The following is a 21,409-nucleotide window of genomic DNA, read 5'->3' as shown; positions in this document are numbered from 1 at the left end:
CGTGAATTTAGAAAATGTAAAGTTTGTTACTTAACCACATCGAAAATGAATATCAATTTTTGTTAATTTGTCCAGCTTATAGCCAGTCATCTTAGGCAAATTTACATAAAATCTAAATTTTACATCTTTCCAAATATTCTGAAGTTTAATACACTATAGCTACTGTCATCGCAAGACCCTATTATCAATATGAATACAGCAAAGTACTTGTTTTACACCAATGCTGTAAGAACACAAATACTCCAACATGTAAAATGTGCAATTATGTTAAAACTGCTTTTGTTAAAAAAAACAAAGAAATGTGTATTATATCTTATTCTGTTTGCACCTTATTTGTATTTCGTCTGTACAAAAAGGCCCGTGGCCTAAAAGTACTGAAAAATAAAGTAAAAAAAGTAAATATACTGCCTTTCAAACAATTTCAACATTCTTGTAGTGGCCGCTTGCACACCAGTGGCAGCGTGTAACGAAGGTGTCACACGCAGAGAAGGAGCTTGCAGCTTCATTATTGTGGACGCGACGCCTATTATAACACATGTACAGTGGCGCTGTTACTTGTGGCAGCGGTAGAGGGCTATCGCCGTGAGGAGCTTGGAGCTTCGGCGAGAAATCGAAGCGACACAACGCAGGGAATCTGGGACAAACTGGTTCCACTGTTGATACGCGCTGCTTTCGTAGCGCTTTTGTCATGATCGGTGAACCAGTCTTACAAATGGAGTTGTATCCCTTGTATTGTTCAAGTTATTTTCCTAAATACTTATTACTAATATTCTCCTTTATTAATAATATTTAACAAAATGTGTCAATATTTGTTAATTTAGATTAGTTATTAACATAACACTAAACTTTATAAGAATATGTTTTATAATACTTACGTTTTAGGAGAGGTTTGTTGATACATAATACACCTTCATCTCTTTTAATCATAATTGTTGTTAGAAGCTGTAACTGAGGGGAAAGCGTTGTCGGCAACGGATATTTCGTACAAATAAAATGTAATCTGGGCTGTCGGGAGGGAAATGGAGTGAAACTTATGAGCCAGTCGTCATGCCCCCTATGACAGAAGATACGTACGGTTCACGCGTGGAAAAATGGACCATGCGAGAAATGCAGTTGAACCGACTACATGAGGAAATGTAAGGATATTTTTTGTGTGGCTGAACTTCACTTGAAGATGAGTTTTTACTGGATTCCATCCACAGTCTACACTAGGCAAGATCTACACAACAGATGCATAATACTGGATATGCAAATTTTCTTCTTTGTGTCTCTTAATTGTTTTGTAACAGTGAAACCTAAAACGTCTGTTGATAATTGAACAGGTGCCTGTGCATGGAAGATATCACTTGTGTCACTCAAAGGGAAAGATTTCCGTCCGTATCCCCCTCCGAATGTTATATGCTATGCTCAATCCTTTTAATCATGTATATTTTTGAGGGGGTATACGGGCTGAAGTCTTACCACTCAAAGTTTTTCTTTTGTTATCCTATTGCCTAATCCGTAAAGTCACTCTTTCAGGATATCCCCTGGGTGCCAGAGGAACATATATGTCCCTCGTCATCAACCCTCACTTTGATGTCGAATACAATTCAAAATACATCACACACACAGATCCGCTTCATAGTTATGAATACTGTGGGAAATTCTCTGTTCTGTGATATCATCCAATGGCATTTTAGGCCAAGCAAAATTATTGAAAATGTCCTCTGAAAATTAGGTACATTGTAAATGTCGCCAATTTTTCCTAATTACTAAATCACCACTCACAGCGTTATTTACAGCATGTTTTGAAATCTAAATTTCAGATATTTACTCGGAGAAAGGAATTTAAAAGCATTATTAGTGATCATGGGTATCTGTCTTTGATCAAATCAGCAATGATCATTCCAAAACGTCGCCTATAACCCTAGAATCGTGTAGAATGTTTTCGAATGCGAACACTGAAGTGAACTTTCCGCCACATTGGTTAGTTTTTAGATAATCACGTTTCACGTATGCTGGTAATGAGACGCCAATAACATACATATGTTTGAAACTCAGCTGAGATACATACATCCTTGAATTCTTCATACATTTTAGAATCAAATGACAAATGGTCTTTGTCACCATTACAAAGTGTAAAGAGGAAATCAAGCAAAATAAATTAGGTGTGAAAACGAATGCTGTGCTAAAAAAACTGCACTTGTTTGAAATGTAAACAGCAAAATTCAGATTTTACACAGTGTAGCATTTTCTCATATTTTGAGCTATTCATTTATCTAATCGTTGAATACATTTGCTCAACATTTTCAGAATATGCATGGGAAGAGAATCGTAGCAAGAATTAGGGAACTAAAAATAGATACATCGCAAATATTTGATATTTTCAATAGAAATTGTCAAAGATTCCGTACTGTGTGATGCCATGACTGACGCAAAATCACGCACATTGACAATGGTAGTTATCAGAATTTCTGACTTTTTCCGTTGGTTTCAATGAAAAATATAACAATAAATAACAGTACACAGATTTTAAGAATGTTTCTGATTACTTAAATGTCACATTTATGTATATTGATCCCTGAATCTACGAAAGTCTCCTCGTAAAATCCTGCATACTGTTGACAGTGAACACGCCATTTTGTAAAAGTCAGTGTTCGGTAGTGATGTCATACGTCAACATTGTTGTACATATTTGGTAATTTCTTTGAGGTGAAGGTCCTTGAACATGTGGAATGAAAGCAGACTCGATCATTGTATCATGCTATTTACAGTTTCAGTTATGATGTAGATTTTGCATATCTTTTATACATTTTTTCACACAATTAATTTCACTTTGGATATTTGTCAATGTTCAATATGATATCATACGTAGATATAGGCCCCAATATGTACAAACCTTTGATAATCTTGTGTTTGTTTGAACATTGTTTACGTAAGAAATTGATAAGTTTATTGTGTCGTATACGATAATCCTTTCCCTTGGACGAGTGTTAGAAGATGATATGTAAATGTAAATGTACAAGGGGCGTTCAATAAGTTTTGCAACTTCAATATAAGACCAAGTCACGGAATATCTTATGCACTTTTATTTTTCAATATAATCTCCATTCACCTCAATACACTTATTCCATTTGTCTTTAAGCTTTTACTACCACTTTTATAGAAATCCGCAGATTGGCCCTCTAACCACACCTCTGTGGCAGCCTTTGTGTCCTCGTCATCCTGGAAGCGTCTACCATGTGTGGCGGATTCCATTTGCCGGAACAGGAAATAGTCACTGGGGGCTAAGTCTGGGCTGTAGGGTGGGTGATTTACCTGTTCTAATTCACATTCACATATGGATTTCTTTTTATTTTGCATCACTCCTTGGTAAGGAACTTTATTACAAAACGTTGTTCATGTTTGAGAGAATCAATGATTGTGACCACCCTAAGGTGAATGAAGCCATCACATCTAGCTTATTGTTGTGTCTGGAACTTGTTATAACACGTGTCGACCTTATGTTATGACTAGTGTCACACCTGCCACAAGTTGACATTGTTTGTGTAAACACAAATGCCCAAGTTGCAAAACTTACTGAAATCCCCTCAGAACTGAAACATGTACGTATTTCTTGGGAGTGTAATAGTCAATATTATAAGTTCATATGAACAATGTCCATGAATAGCCGTTTCATTTTGTTTTATAACTAAAACTGAATATATTACTTTTCCAAAATGGATGAAATATTTCGGTAAAACATATGCACACATTTCTAGGAAAATTATCTTGGTCTTGGATTTTTTTTTTTATGTCGTTTGATATACAGAACAGTGATATCTCATGCTTCACCAGGTGCGCGTAAGTCACAAATGATATACGAATTATTCATCTCGCTTTGCATTATATAATCAATGGGTTCATCCTTTTTCAAATATTGTGACCACAGGTTATTAAACTGTTTACTTTATTTCTCGAAGTAGTGTAAAAAGTATAAAAATATAACCCGTGCCATGTACCCTGTTGGTGGAACCTTATACGATTATCCTAATAATTCTACACCAATAGAGCTTTCTTTGCATCTTTTATTGTATAATTCTGAGACAAGGTGAAGAGTAATAATGACATAATAATGAACAAATACATGTCCAATTTATGCCAAACAGGTGTGTGTCTTGTCCTGTTAAGATACATGGTAAACTATCTAATTGTTTATATATTCAAGACATTATTCAAATGGTAAAAGCAGTCATTTTATGTTGCGTCGAAAAAGCGTCAAATTCCATTTACACATCCATATTTTCCATACCATGAACGAAAATTAGGGGAAATATATATCAATCAAAATACTTGTGTCGTCTTTCCCCCGATGTTGTCAAAGACATAAAACCAGCAATGACGTCAAATAAAATGGTGTCATGTTTTTAGTAATTCATTATATTTGATGATAAGGCTAGTGCTCCATTAATAATGGTGCAACGTCAGTCAAATCACACTTCCACAACCAGGAGAATGTTGGAATCTAAAGACTAATGAATAGGTTAGATAGGGCCATCCATTTCTCTATTACATCTTTTTATTATGAAGTACGATTTCATCATTTCTCAAGGTTTTTTTCATGCCTAAATGTACATACAGTTTCAATATCGATATTTGTGTTGGAATAGTTTGATTCCTCGTGAACAAAACACCACGAAAATATATTGTTCTTACCCACAGCTAATTCTCACCAGGTGACCCGAGTTACAATAAACTAGTGCTAAGCAAAGCGGAGTTATGCCCCCTTTACTTGGTTACACGTGAAACCACTCTGTTGCCTTTTGGCGTCATAGAGAAAAATCAGTTTTCATCATTTACCGCAGGCTATTTTTTGCATTGAATGTATGTCGTTATACGCATATAACTCCATTTGATATATAGTTATGTGGTTCAGATATGAGGCAGTATTTTGTTCGATCACAGTTTCCGTAAAGCTGCTAAAATATAAAAATCGTCACACAGTACTTTTATCAGTGTACAATAAAAAGCAGAGATATTTCCTGTTTTTCAACGCAGAATAAATTCTCGGACAACACTTAGCAGTGTCATTTCTTGTTTAATATAAAACCGGTTTAATATTTGCAGTCAAATTTACACCACCAGGTAGGAAATTTAATAATCTCCATCTCTGTGTAATTTTATAGCCAGAGGTAGATCCAGTGCCGCGTGAGCACAATTCTCGCACAACCTTCAATTTTCCCATCTGAGGAAAATGTGCGTCAGAAAAAAACCCTCGGCATCCAGAGGGATGTATGCCACATTGAGTTCGAGCAGCACTGTTTCAGGATCTGTCACTTCGAGTGTGTTTTTCAACAACCTTGTGTATTTTAGGTATTTTTCCACTGTGGTTAAGATAACACTCAACATTTTTGCATTTTTCAGACCTCAAACGTCATTTAACAAGTTGATAATGAATTATTTCTCCTGTATAGCCTGCTTCATTCATTTATACTTTTTGGGCCCTCATGAAGCAGACGAATTAAAGGAGGATAATTTCCTCTATTTTTTTATGCTTATGATTTTTGTTTTTTGTTTAACGCTGCACTCAGCAATATTCCAGCTATATGACGGTGGTCTGTAAATAATCAGGGGCGGTCGGGTAGCCTAGTGGTTAAAGCATTCGCTCGTCACGCCGAACACCCGGGTTTGATTCCCGACATGGGTACAATGTTTGAAGCCCATTTCTGGTGTCCCCCGCCGTAATATTGCTGGGATATTGCTAAAAGCGGCGTTAAACCATACTCACTCACTCACTGTAAATAATCAAGTCTGGACCAGACAACAACATCAATCAAGCGATTGACATCGTGAGCATCAATCCACGCAATTGGGATACGATGACATGCATCAACCAAGTCAGCGAGTCTGACCACTCGGTCCCATTGTGCACATGAACATGATGTGCTAACCCCAAAACTATACCCAAGCAAAAAGTTCTGATAAAAATATGTATAAATACATCTCCAAATAGTGAAGTCTGAGGAATCACTAAACAGCAGCCAGATTGTGAAAATACTTTTGGCTCATGTGTGTATGTCAACAGTGAAATAAAAATGTTTTTTATCATTCAGCTAAAGCATTTTTCGATGACATAGCATGACATAAAACAAGTATGTCATACCCCAGTGACACTAGTATACAAGTTAACATCCATGTATGTGAACTGGTACATGTTGATACAAACTAAGGAACAATATGGATTCCTTTGATCATGTCTACATCTTTTGAATTGTTGTTGTTGTAATTACCATCACACAGTTTGGACTATGCCACAACGCATCGTTCAGTCATTTTTTTATCAAAAAGTTCCATGAATGTACTTCTTGGTGAATAGATTTTCCCGAAAGAATTTATCAGTTATTTGTTTTGCTTCACATTGTCAAAGATTATATGTATCTCTACACATGATTTCAGCAATTTCTGTGTATTTGTCTATAAATCTGATAATGGGGAAAACTATAAGGTTGAAATGATAAATAGAATTCACCACCTCTGTTGGTTTTAAATATGGGAAATATCAACCATGTTACGATTAACTGAACATGAAAATTATGCCACATGTTTTTTGTTCACAGCATTGCAAGAAGAGAGTCTCTACTGCACTCGACCGGTGCTTTCCTCAGGCAGCAGGTTGACAAGAAGGGCACCGTTCCGCCTATAACTCACACGTTAGATGAGATCACAGTCAGAAATGAGAGACTGATAAAGGTCAGAGTCCAGACACAATGAGATAATCTGCAAATTTTGTAAAATAAAATACCATAGCCAAATTAATTTTGAGTTTCATCCATTGTATTTTAAATGGAACAGTAAATCAGCCTTGGAGGAAAAAGAAAAAAAAAAGGAAGAATTAATTTTGTGTTACAATTTTTTTTCAAAAGTCCAGTACTATAGGAACAGTGTATGTTTCTAGCTTGCATACCCATATGTCTTTACAGATCTTTATTTACTGATTGAATGCAGGCTTTATGCATACATGAAGTCTACTGCAAGGAATGCCTCACTTATTGTAACATGGACATGTATTGGTGTTGTGAGCTCATGCAACATGTAACTCATCAGAGTCAGCACAGTTACAGATGCAAATTCCCCTCACAGCATTTAAAGCATAGTTATTTATCAAAAAGGTCTACTCATTGGTTTCAAAATAACCTACAGACTGGACTAGAATGCCCAGAGAAAACAAACAGTGCCCTGTATGAATGATAACATGCCATGAAATGCTCAATAGCTCACAAGTGGAGCCCTGATCATGCTGAAAGGTGTTGCCCCATGACTTTTTATCCCCATGGTATATAATGTGGGTGGATTTAGTCATCATCTGCTCTGTCCGTCCGTATTTTGATTCTGGAGCATAACTTAAAAACCATGAAAGATTTTCCATCAAAACTTGGTACATATATTAACCAGTGGCTGAAGTGGTGCCTTCTGCTATTGCAGGGGCTAGGCAGGGATTTATCATGTTACTGTATCAGAACTTTTACTGTTCATAATGCATGTTCTTGATGCGTGATGAATGTTCTGGTGAAGGTTTGATGGCAGCACTTCTCATTGGCTGTGGCTGCTCCACTAGGCCTCAGAAGGGTATAACTTGTTTCTTCAGGTTATTGCATAATTATGGTTCATAGTCTTTTGAAATATGATCTACCATGCTGCTGGGTCTTTGTTGATTATGGATTTGAATGTAGGCTTGTTTGTTTTGTTTGTTTGTTGTTTAACGCCGCACAGCAGTCTGTAAATAATCGAGTCTGGGCCAGACAATCCAGTGATTGACATCATGAGCATCGATCCACGCAATTGGGATCAATGAGTAGTATAGGTAATGATGGTTCTGCCGCAACTCCACTGGAGCTGGATTTATTTACCTATACTGCTACTACAGATGGAATTTTTTATGCCAAAATGACTATGCGATTCAATGATAGTCATGATATTAAGTTAAATTGGCTCTAGCTCACCAATACCTGGAGCCAATCATTGCTTCAGATGAGCCTAAATGGTAATAACAATATTCTTTATTATTTTTATCAATAAAGCGATATTCAACATTTTTATTAAGTTCTTCGTTCATTTTACTAGGAGACCAGACTATATAACTACACTCTTTTTGTAAATTGATAAGAAACAATTGATAACCGTATTTGGTTGGTTTGACATCACTGATATAATAAAAACCTTGTGGTAATTCTCTCCATTTAATAGTTTTTTCGATTTCCATTATTATATATATTTATGTAAGCATTTGTCTAAATGTGATCAAACGATAGTAAGCAATCTATTTTTAATCTCCAACCAGTTCTTTGGTTTTGGCACGGAATAACTGACGCGCTTGTTGCCTCCCCTGTTCTATGAAATTCTCGTCTTTGCTAATACCACTGGTCTTACGAGATTTCGATCGAATCTCCTGCTTCATTTCATTGTATTTGGTGAGTTCTGACAGCACTAAACGAAACTCATCCTCGGATATCTTACAATCAGCCATTGCTGTCGAAATATGATCCTCAATGCTGTTCAACTTTGCTTCGGCGAGTATCCGAATACTATCGTGTTTTAATGCTTTCTTTTGTAACCTACGAGAAATGAATTTTATCACTATTCCTGCCAGTCCCGAGACGCTATTTCCATGCCGAGCACGATAGGCGCGGCGATTATAGTTGATAGTAAACCGACACCCGCTACACCGAGTCCCATGCCAGTTGCTACAAGAGCGGTGTCAACTCTGTCGAGAGCATTCAAGGCTCTGCAATACTTTTTATACAATCCAAGTCTCAACTCCCTATCCTTCTCTATTCAATGTTTTATGTCGCTTATTTGATGTAATCGAAATCCATCAACAGTTTCCATCTTTTCAAACGCCTCATCGAGCGCCAGATATAAACTCAAAGTGTATATTACGATCATATAATAGTCTTTAATTGGTCTTGCTTAAATGTTTTGAGAGTATACATCAACCTTATCAAATGTATATTATACGGCAAGAATATCTTAGTAAGAGAAATACTGTCACTTTTAATAATTTGGACCCCCTCGAGGGTTGCAACGGGCGATGCTCCGATATAAATAATAATGCAACGTTGACGCTCATGTTTCTTGAACCATTTAATCGATAGACCTGGTAATATTTCGAAGGCATCTCCCGGTACATCTCCCAACAAGACTTCAATAATAAGCGTGGAAATATTAGGTATTGCACTCAAGTTAACTTTAATATCATCGAATTCAGTAACCAAATTTAAAGTAACATTTTTTAAGGCTGGACGACTATATAACATATGACCTGGGTTTTCTGGCAGGGGGGTAACTAACACACTTTTTCGTTTTGATGGGATATAAGCCGCGAGTACGATGCCACTATTTATTATCTTAGTTAAATTATGGTCCTTACCCATCATCGCATAAGGTGGGGTAATGACGATATTCAGTAGCCACTCGATGTTTGCGTCGACCATAGTCCATTTATTATCGTCGTTGCGAATAATATTGTACGAAGTGTTTTTAATGAGCCTACTAACGTCGACATCGCTTAAATCTTCTAGATTACCCGTGAATGTAACTTCTTTCCGCTTGTATACATTATCGTGTAAGTGTAAAGCGTATAACTTACCATTGGTACCGGGTTTACCGAATCCTTCTGTGTCTCCGAGATCGGAAAGCGCAGTTGTATTACATTGTCTGTGCGTTCCAGGGCCTGATGCATCAACCATTGTTTATAAAATGGAGTGTTACACTTAAGTATCCTATATGTACAGGTTGGTGTTTTACATCTAATATAGAAATTTTGAGGTCTGAAATAATACCCCGCTTTAATTTTTTATATTGTAATGATGAGAAAGATTCCGTTCTGCTACTATTGTATTTTTCATTTTTCACTGGAACACATCTGAGTAGAGTTGAAGGACTTTCTAGTTGAATATTATCCGTCGTGCTTATTTGATCAAGATGGATGCACAACTCTTTATAGGGAACTAAATCGGGTAATTTATCTCCATGCCGTGTTTGGTTGGGTAGTATTAATATAAATATTTTTTTTTCTCCTAATAAAAATCCAAGTGTTTTTGTTAAGTACAGGACAATACCTACTTCCTTTTCTCCAGTGTTCAAAATCAGCATCCCATTTGACTCATTTTGTGTGAGACTAACTCCCAAAGGTTTAAAAATTTCATCATTGAGTGAGCATACGCTGTAATACCCATCAGGTATAGAGTGTTCTTTTCTATTTATTAAGAACCTATAATTATCTCTCGCAATACTTATATTGGTCCACAGCGGGTAATACGTTACGTTGCATAGAGCTACTTCGAGTTGTCCATCCGAGTTATCGATAGTATGAAGCAGTTCAATAGACTGACCATTTGTTATTCCCGGGAGTGTAACATACATATTAAATATACAATGATACTATATCATAACTTAAATATGGAATCAACCATTGTTTATAATATGGAGTGTTACACTTAAGTATCCTATATGTACAGGTTGGTGTTTTACATCTAATACAGAAATTTTGAGGTCTGAAATAATACCCCGCTTTAATTTTTTATATTGTAATGGTGAGAAAGATTCCGTTCTACCACTATTGTATTTTTCATCTTTCACTGGAATAGATCTGAGCAGAGTTGAAGGACTTTCTAGTTGAATATTATCCGTCGTACTGATCTGATCAAGATGGATGCACAACTCTTTATAGGGAACTAAATCGGGCAATGCATATACACTCACTGTTTTGTTGGGTGGTAATAATACTGTCTGTCCAATTCCAAGTGTAATTGCTAAGTCCCCGTCAATAATTATACCTGTTTCTCCAGTGTATATTTTCACTGTCCCATTCGACTCATTTTGTGTGATACTAATTCCATTAGGCTTAAAAATTTCATCATTGAGTGAGCATACGCTGTAATACCCATCAGGTATAGTAATGTTTTTTTCAATACCACTGTTTCCACTTAATATAGACATCTCATTATTTCTTTTTGCAGCACTTATATTGGTCCACACTGGGTAATACGTTACATCACTGTTCACAGATAGCTACTTCGAGTTGTCCATCTGAGTTATCGATAGTATGAAGCAGTTCAATAGACTGACCATTTGTTTTTCCCGGGAGTGTAACATACATATTAAATATACAATGATACTATATCATAACTTAAATATGAAATCGAGATACATTACTAATCAATCGATTATAGTAACTGCCTCTGGTGCTGAGTTTACTGTTAAATTCCACGATATCTTTGAAAATTACAGGGTCACGGCAACTAGCGATAAAATGGTGCACGATTGGTTTCACAATCCGATGCAGTTTTGGCAGAATCAGTTAAACTTTGCCATATGGTGTGCTACAACAGGATGTGGTGTATCTCTTTATTCCCCAGGATTTGAACTAAATAAGTCTGTTATATCATTTCACGTGTACTATCAGATTAGACGTATACTTAAAGAAATTAGTGCTCCATTATCGCAGGATCGAGCGTGGAATTCCACAAATAATAATTATGATAGGTCCGCATATGAGCGTATTTGTCAGGAATTTAATGTTTCTACGAGTAAAGATTGGCGTATTAAAGGAGCAAACCATGGTCTAGGTGTTCCTTACGCAGAGGAAAAAATAACTGTCAAAGAAGAAAGTGATTATGTATATAAAAAACTTAGGAAACTTCCAGTTGATATTCCTAAGTTGCGGCGTACCAGCAAACTTTACTCAAGAATATATGATCATTGGCATAAAACCAGTCATTGGTATAAAGGCTGGGAACTTTATAGTTACGATTGGAGAGGGGATATTATGAGTTTTAAGAGTGGGTCTATTTATATGGTTAAAAAATTTGTACAACTGCACGATGACGCTTGGAATGAATTTCTTAATGATAAAACGGAAAATAATTTTACGAACCCAGGATTTGTAAGATTTAATGAATCGATAAGAACTTATGTATGGGCAATTCTCGGTGCACAATCGCAAACACGAACGTCCATTATCGGTAATGGGACGGCGTTCGATGCACAAAAACAGTTTGTCGCAAACGTGGAGGACACCATTAATTCACCAGTTGACATACCATCGTCTATAAAGCGTTTTCAAGATGCTTTACAGTCGCTCAATCCAAAGTGGACTAAGTTTATGCGCCGGGACTATACATGTCTCCGAGTAATATGGAACTTAAGATCGGTCAAGTGATAGGTTATAATAATAAAATTGTTATCGCTACCGATAAACAAAAACCAGGTATAAATTCAGATATCAACGTCGAATTAATAACGCAAACAATCACAGGCGAAAAGGGAATAGTCAAGCCACAAACACCACATGTTTCACAAACATCTACTAACGCACAAACACAAGTGCCACCACATATTGAGGCTAAAAATCAACAACATATCGATGAAAAAACAGCGCTTGCATTAGGTGGAGTCGCGGTGGGTTTACTCATGATTTGGTTAAATAGTTCTTAGCGAACTGATTTGGTTAAATAGTTCTTAGCGGATACGTACAACAGCCCTGCAATTGCTACGATCAACCCCCACAAGTTTTGACTAAGCCAAGTGGTGGTCTTAGCTAATAAATTCAATAGTCAGGAAACTATACTCCCTATTATACCGGGAAGTGCGGCCGCGGCTTTTTCAGCGAGCTTTCCCAGTGCTCAACCTAATGCTTTTAAAAAAATGCTTTTTTATCCACTCTTTTATACCGTTTTTATCACTAGGCGGTGTGGGCGGTGATCCGCCACCACCTGTACCACCTGTGCCACCTGTTAAAGCGAGAGTCAAAGTCAATATAATAAATCCCAACGCGGTTAAAATACTGGCAATGGTTATCCCCTGTTCTCTGAACAATGTTTTGATTTTATCGGCCAGTGTAGTGTCATCGTTGAGGACTTGATCGATAGTTTCTCGAATTCGACTGATTTGCGAATGAAGTGCCTTTCTATTACTGGAAGCTGCTTCGATGCGGGCCGATCTTTCGTATTCTAAGTTACGCAATCTTTCCGCTACGCGGCGTCTACTGAACTCATCGCCCGCCTGTTCAAGTTTTGTTTTCTCTTGAGCTGTATGTTTGTCGAGTTCGGATAGCTTGGCTATATTATTGATAAGTTCTCCCCGCATTGTTTGCAATGCCTTGTCAAGACCTCGTAAATCCGTAATACTAACCTCCGATACCTGTAACGTGGAATTATCGTAATAGGTATCTAAGATTTCTCCGACTCATCTGTATTACCGAGTTCATCACGCACTGTTCGAAGAACCTTAGTAGTCTTTGCGGGAAGTTTTGCTCGTCCGTAGTCCACAAAACTTAATTTATCACGAACAAACACGGTGCCGTGTTTACCTGCTATCGTAGACAAAGCTAGGGGCTTACGATTACGAGAATGCATATGGTCAATATCGGGTTCACCGCGTATTCGCAATATTCCTTTACTATCTATCGTAAACTTTGAATAGTCACGACCTATTGGGGTAACATAATTTTTATCTTCTTTTAAGGCATCGTAATAATCATTGACGTTGATTGTAAAAGTTCATCGTTAAGACTACTAAGCCTGGTTTCATCAGTACCCTCTGCGATTGGATTCGGATCATCTAAGGTACTTAGATCAAAGTCATTAAGATCAAAATCACCCATTTTTATATTAAACATATGGTTATATAATTTCAATAAAACAATGTCTTCGCAATACGGACGCAAGTTAAACCCACAACGTAGACTTTGAGATCCATTAGGAGTCAAAGCAATTCGTCAGCCTGTAACTATAACTAATAACCCTAGTACCATCGATCAAAATCAAACGCTTCTGGTTCGCTTTCCTAATCTCGGCGCACACGATGTGTTAGTTCCGGGAACTGGCCGACTAGCATTTACGATTAGTTTGACTTCTACCGACGTTAACAGAGAGCCCGTTCAGAACATAGGTCGTGCTATCGTTGAGTATCGACGATAGCGATGTATACTATTGCTATATGGATCTCTGGAGAACGGATTAAGAGCGGGAAAACTTACAGTACCAAGGTATTTGTAATAAGAACACATTGAAACTGCGCGTAGGTGCTGAAAATGGTGATGATACCGTCTTAAAAGATCTCGCCGTTGCCGATGCATTAGGTAACCGATTCTATATCCCCCTAGACTTTGAATTACTAGATTCCCACATGCCCTTTTATCAAGCATCCCAAGGCGATAGGTTAGAATACGAACTCACTTTTAATGACTACGGTAGAGTAATCAGAGCTGCTGGAGATGCTAGCTATTCCATTGACAATTTCTCGCTGGAGTACGATATGATAACGAATCCCGAATTAGCCAGACAAATTCGTAACCATTATACAGGAAGTTAGCCATTTTGTACGATCGCGTGCTGCGACATCGAAAGATCACGAGGGACAAAAAAGATACGATGTGGAATATCAATCTAAACGTTCCCACGAGGTCGTTGAAGGGTATTTTAATGTTGTTCGAGGACCCCTCCGATGCGTTTAAAAGAAATACCGAGAAGTTCTACAATCCAAAGATTACAAAAGTAGAATTGACTATCGAGGGCGTTCCTAATCAACTATATAGCCAAGGAATGCTAGCGTATCACCAGTGGGATGAGATTAAAAAACTTCCTTCTATAAAACGTTCCCCGGAAGTTAACGCGGTTGTGAAAGATCTGTCTCTCGGGAGTGTATCGATGGGTGAATACCTCACCACGAAGTACGCGCTATGGCTCGACATGCGAACAACGGACGATGACCAACTACACGGCAGTGGGAGGAGAATAGAAAATGCTAGCGAGGGTGTCACTATACAGATAACGAAGCTCCAGGAAACGGCCGGTAAATTAAACATATATTTGTACGTGATTATGGATGCGCAACTTAATATACAGAATGGACGATTCGTGTAAGCAATCTATTAATAATCTTTTACCTAAAGATCCGCACTGCGCTATCATATGCGGGCAAACGGGCTGTGGAAAAACAGCTTTTATTCTAGATATTTTAGAAAGTCATTATAGGGACGTTTCCGACCATATTATTATACTGTGCCCGACTATAAGCGTTAATAAAACATACCTATCGAGAGATTGGGTAATGAATGACGACGGGGTACACAGAGTCGATCCGGGCGATCGTTTACAAGACTGTTTACGAGTATGTCAAGAAAAATACAAAGGAGAATCAAATCAACCCTTTTCGTAATAGACGACTGCAGCGCGAGTAAAGAACTCACAAAAAAGAAAGATATGCTTTCGTTTTTAGCATTCTCCGGACGGCATACTCAACATAGCGTTTGGGTACTTACTCAAAAATACAACTCTGTCCTGAAAGATCTCAGAGAGCAAACCAAATGGGTAGCACTCTTTCATTGCAAAGATCGAGATTCATTCGAGGAATGTTTACGCGAAAATGACGTCATTTATACCAAGCTCGAACGAGATAAAGTCAGAAAACTGTTATCGGCAACGAAGCACTGTAAACTTGTATTAAATACCGATCAACCAGCTGCTTATGCAATTGCTTAGCAAAATGTAGCAAAAATGTAGCAAAAATGTAGCAAAAATAGCATCTGTTAAGCAAAAAGGTAGCAAAAATGTGGCAAAATTATAGCAAATGTAGCAAATGTAGCAAAATTATAGTAAATTGAACATTAGCGGTTAATATGACATAAAATGTGGCTCGAAATCCTCATTCTTTCGCAACAGTTTATTGTTACGGGATGTATTGGATATGCCATATTATATTATGTTAGACTTAAATATCTCCTTAGGTATAACATTATGGAATGCGACGAACTCATCGAACAAATGCTCAAAGAATCTGATGCAGATCAACATACACATCAACATGTTGATCAAAATGTAGATAAATCTTTAGATAAACATAGAGAAAGACTCGCAGCTTTGGCAGCCGGTGGAAAATGTTCCCAATATTTGGGAGAAAATTATACCATCGAAAAAATTGATAACATGACCGACGAAGAGATTAAAAAACTGTACGCGCGTTACGAGTCTAGACTGGGAGCTACCATGACTAAAACGATAGGGTCGGCTATATTACAACTATACACAGTCGTAGCTAGTACATTTCTTCCTATCCCGGCAGAACATCGCATGTATTTATGCCAATCTCTAGAGAAAGACCCATTCATCGAACACGCTATAAGTGCAGTGAGCTGTGAGTTTTATCATAGATACGGAATGTTCTTAGCTCCGTTCACCACAGCTTTAATAACGGCTAGGTATTGTCAATTTAAACATACGTGCCCTCTTAATAATAATGGAGACTCAACAGACACCACAGATTGTGAACGAAACTACACAACATATTGCAGAAACGCAACAACATGTGAACGAGGAACCACATGTGAATGAGGAACCACCACAAACAAAAAAACAACCAAGAGTTACTAAGAACCCCCCAAAAATAGCTGCAGGAAGAAAGGGAGGACTGGCGAGGAAAGCGAAATTAATAAATAGTTCAAATATTAATCCGATTAAAACATGGGCACTAGTAGGAGTTGTTGCTATAGCGGCTGTATGGTTCTTTTATAAGACCGGAGAAGAGAAAACGTCACCCCCGATGCAACAACAAGTTCAATTAGAGGTTAGCCCCCATATAATGCTATAAGAAGCATGACTACTCCAGCTACAGACGGGTAAAATGTTGGTAAACGCAACGCATCATTCAGCGGTGGTCACCTGCTTGGCCATTGGCTTTGCCCGTATAGCTAAAATGATTACTAAAGCCACACCTCCCAAGCTAGATTTTAATAGTTATGATATAGGTATGATGGTTCTGGATATTGGATTAGCAATGGCAACGAAGGATATGCTCAAACAAGGGCTTATCCCGGAAGACATAATGAAGTAATTAATTAAACATTTGAATATTTTATATTATTAAACATATGGCAACAATTGCGATGATGGTCGGTGGAGCTATTGTTAATGCTCTAGCTTTTTCGGGGAGTAATTATTTATTTTCTAGTATGAGTGAATCAAACGCTAAAGAAGTTGAAGAGGAGCGTAAACGACATAACGAAGCAATGGAACAACTCCAAGCAGCCCAGTCACAATATACGCGGCAGAGAATGAAGAGATTAGACTTTATTCATAAAAAACTGCTTAAGGAAGGACATTCAATTCAAACGTTTAAGGATGTCGAATCTGCCATGCACGAATACTACCTCGTTTATGGGAAAAAACTCGACCCAATACCGAGACCAACAATGAGTCAGTTTTATACACTGTCAGAGGCTCAAAAGAACCGCGAGGTCGCATTTGTGATTATGGGGTTATCAGCTGTTGCAATTGTCAGCTATACCATGGCCTAGTTAGCTAATCTATAAATAGCGTTGGCTGACTGCCTAATCAATAGTGTAGATGTGATTTGCATTTAGACAAATGATATGATAGATGTATAAAACCATGAATAATTGCAAATTTACACTCATGGGTAAGAAGACTCTATGTAACCGATACTGTGTTGATATTTACTGCGGCACACACAATTATTACATCAGGCGCGGAAACATAAACTATACATGTTCTGAATGCGGGATAGGGGTCAAAGGTTGTTATTGTTTATGTAAGAAACACGGTGCTGATAGGGTCAGGAACCAGACTATTTATGCTAGGAAGAGAGATTACATCAATGAGAGGAATAGGTTGGGGAGAATACGTATTTAGATATATGAAAAACAACCAATTAGACAAATGAATCATTTTGCATATACCATTCAACCACAATGGTTTTTGTCAGAGAGTTGAAGGCTATGGCAAAGCAACGTGGTCTACGTATATATTCTCGAATGAGAAAAGCTGAATTGATTACCTTACTAGGTTTGGAATACAACAAACCCCAGACTGTTAGAGAACTCAAAGCTCAAGCGAGAAACAGTGGGCTGAGAGGTTATTCTCGAATGAGAAGAGCTTAATTGATCGCTTTACTAGATAATAATGATGATCAACATAATGATGATGTTGATGATGATGTTGATAATAATCAACAACAACAAGAATTAATATTTATACCCACATCATCCACCGGCGTTGGTAAATATCTAAGAGGTTGGAAGATGGATATTAATTCCAACATGGATGTTAACGATATTAAGCCAATCATATCGAGTAAAATTAACGAGGAGTTAGATGATTTACATAGTATAAAATACCAGCTGACGATTAAAATGTTATTGAGTAAAAGTAACACAGACGATAGCACCGAATATACCGAACCATATTTCCGTAGCAATAAAGGAGTTTTAACCGAATCCGATACTATAAACGCATCATTTGATACATCAATTCAGAGGATACAGGAAACTTTAGAACGTTGGGGTGTGGATAAAATCGATAGTTTATATTTAGATATAGCAAATTATATGCCTTTCAAAGGTGGATCTTATATAAATTTACCCCCGTATTATAAGAAGAAAAAAGCCATAATTAATGTAAAAAATAAATCCGATGATTGTTTAAGAATGATGATAAGATCTGCATTGTTCCCCGTAGATTCTAAAATTGCAAATAGGCCTTCTAGCTATCTCCAAAAGGATGGACTCAACTTCGATGGTATAGACGAACCTACACCAATATCACAAATTGATAAGGTGGAAAAGCAAAATAATTTAGCTATAAATGTTTTCGGACATTCTAAAGGAATTGTTGTACACAGGATAAGCTCCGCTCCGGAACATATCCCCAGAATCAATTCATTTCTGGTCGAAAAAGATGGAAAATATCATTATACGTGGATAAAGAGTTTAAACAGGCTATTATACGATCAAACAAAACATGCTAGAAAGAAATATTTCTGGGAAAGATGCCTTCATGGGTACAGCAGACAAGATCTACTAGAAGCGCATAAAGAAGACTGGAGAGGTGTTGGACAGAATGCTATCAGGATCGATATGCCTAAAGAGGGAAAAAATATATTAAAATTTGAACATTATTGTAATCAAATGCCAGTACCGTACGTAATTTACGCCGACTTCGAAGCGCATATCAAACCCATAGAAAATACTGAATGCAATACTGATAGTAGTTTTACGTACAAAACTCAAGAACATATTCCTTGTGGGTTTGGATATATAGTTGTAAGGTATGATGGGAAAACAAACACTCCCGTGATTTACAGAGGTCCTGATGCAGCGGGAAAGTTCCTAGAATATCTACACAACGAAGAGAGAATAATAAGGGAAAATTTATCGTGTAAGAAACCCATGTGTATGACGAGGGATGATTGGAGGGCCCATAAGAAGTCAACGAGTTGTCACGTTTGTAATAAACCCCTGGATGGGGATTCCGTAAGAGATCATTGCCACGTCACGGGTAATTATCGGGGAGCCGCGCATAACGTGTGTAACTTGAAACTACAAATGAATTCTCAAACAATACCCATCCCCGTTGTGTTTCACAACCTTAGGGGATACGATTCACATCTCATTATGCAAGCTATCTCAAAGACTGACGGCGGTTTAACGTGCATTCCTAATAATATGGAAAAATACATATCGTTCTCGTTGACTAAACCTATACATTATAGGGACAAGGATGGGAAATCTAGAATAAAGCAAAGTAATGGGCTTAGATTCATAGACTCCGTACAGTTTCTGTTATCTTCCCTGGACAATTTAGCTAATGCGAACAATCCCGATGACTTTGCGATAACAAATAAAAATACCGATAAGATAACTCGTCATTTGTTGCTGAGAAAAGGTGTATATCCTTACGAATATATGGATGATTGGTCTAGATTCGAAGAAACTGAATTACCACCCCTTGAATCATTCTATAGTAACTTAACAGAATCTAAAATAACCTATGCCGATTATGAACACGCTCTGACTCTCTGGGATAAATTAGGTTGTAAGAATTTAGGTGATTATCACGATCTGTACTTAAAAACCGATGTACTGTTACTCGCCGATATATTCGAGATATTTAGAAAGACATGTTTAAAACAATACGGCTTGGACCCGGCATGGTACTATTCCAGTCCCGGACTATCGTGGGATGCATTGTTGAAGAAGACCGGCGTAGAACTAAAACTACTCAAAGATTACGATATGCACTTGTTTATTGAGAAAGGATTAAGAGGGGGTATATCGATGGCAGCGAAAAGGTATTCTAAGGCTAATAATAAATTAGTGGAAGGATATGATCCCAGTTAACCCAATATGCACATATTATATCTCGACGCTAACAATTTGTACGGATGGGCTATGAGTCAACCTTTACCCACGGGAGCTTTTGAGTGGGTCGATGATATCAATGTGAATGATGCGAATAAAGGGTACATACTAGAAGTTGACTTGGAATATCCAAGTTCGTTACATAAAGACCATAACAGTTATCCGCTAGATTAATGGTTAATAAAAGATTGGATGTCGGAATATCAACACTCCTTGATGAATAATAGTAGGTTAGCTAACGTAGAAAAACTCGTACCAAATTTGATGGATAAGACAAAATATATAGTTCACTACAGAAATCTCAGGTTGTATCTATCGTTAGGTATGAAACTTAAGAAAATACACAGAGTTCTAAAGTTTGATCAAAGCCCTTGGATGGAGCCCTATATAAGGTTGAACACAGATTTAAGAAAGATAGCTACCAGCGATTTCGAAAAGAATCTGTATAAGCTCACGAATAACTCAGTATTTGGTAAAACTATGGAGAATCTAAGGAAGCGTGTTGATGTTAAATTAGTCAGATTTAATGAGGAAGAAAGACTCAGGAAACTTATAGCCAGTCCGGCTTTTAACAGAAGCAAGATATTCGATAACGACTTAGCCGCGTTGCATATGCAGAAGAGTAATATAAAATTCAACAGACCGGTGTACGTCGGTATGAGTATTCTCGACTTGTCAAAACACTTAATGTATGACTTTTATTACAACGAACTTAAGAAGCAATACGGCGATAGATGTGAGGTGTTATATACCAACACAGATTCTTTGTTGATGGAAATACAAACCGAGGATGTGTATAAAGATATGGCAGAAAAAATAGATATGTACGACACGAGCGATTACCCAAAAGATAATCCACTGCACAGCGTTGTAAATAAAAAGGTATTAGGTAAGATGAAGGATGAATGTGCTGGGACCCCTATAGCGGAGTATGTGGGATTAAGACCTAAGATGTATTCTATAAAGAAGTCCGATAATGGAGAGATAAGAAAAGCTAAGGATGTTAAGAAGTATGTTGTAAAAAAGCATATCAAACACGAACAGTATAAAGAATCATTATTCAACGGTAGAACGTTCAAACACGAGATGAACTCTTTAAGAAGTTACAATCATAGGATATATGGATTAAGAATGAACAAGACATCATTATCCCCCTTAGATACAAAGAGATGGATTGATAATGATGGTGTAACTACCTATGCTTATGGTTATGGTGGTAATACTGTACCGTCGGGA

At 37.3% G+C, this 21,409-nt stretch overlaps 1 protein-coding gene across 1 annotated transcript in view; it reads left to right on the top strand.

Moving 5' to 3' along the window:
• Nucleotides 1-932: 932 nt before the first annotated feature.
• The window catches only part of LOC124110792, a 40,083-nt gene continuing 19,606 nt past the window's right edge, over nucleotides 933-21,409 (top strand). The window contains exons 1-2 of the mRNA XM_048394336.1: nucleotides 933-1,136; nucleotides 6,576-6,708. Coding sequence (XP_048250293.1) covers nucleotides 1,048-1,136; nucleotides 6,576-6,708 — 222 coding nt within the window. The 5' untranslated portion in view covers nucleotides 933-1,047. The remainder of the gene's footprint in view (nucleotides 1,137-6,575; nucleotides 6,709-21,409) is intronic.

The sequence above is a fragment of the Haliotis rufescens genome, unplaced genomic scaffold (genome assembly GCF_023055435.1).
Source record: "Haliotis rufescens isolate VD_foot unplaced genomic scaffold, xgHalRufe1.0.p SCAF_13, whole genome shotgun sequence".
NCBI classification, from domain to species: domain Eukaryota; kingdom Metazoa; phylum Mollusca; class Gastropoda; order Lepetellida; family Haliotidae; genus Haliotis; species Haliotis rufescens.
This window is presented reverse-complemented; position numbering and strand designations above follow the sequence as displayed.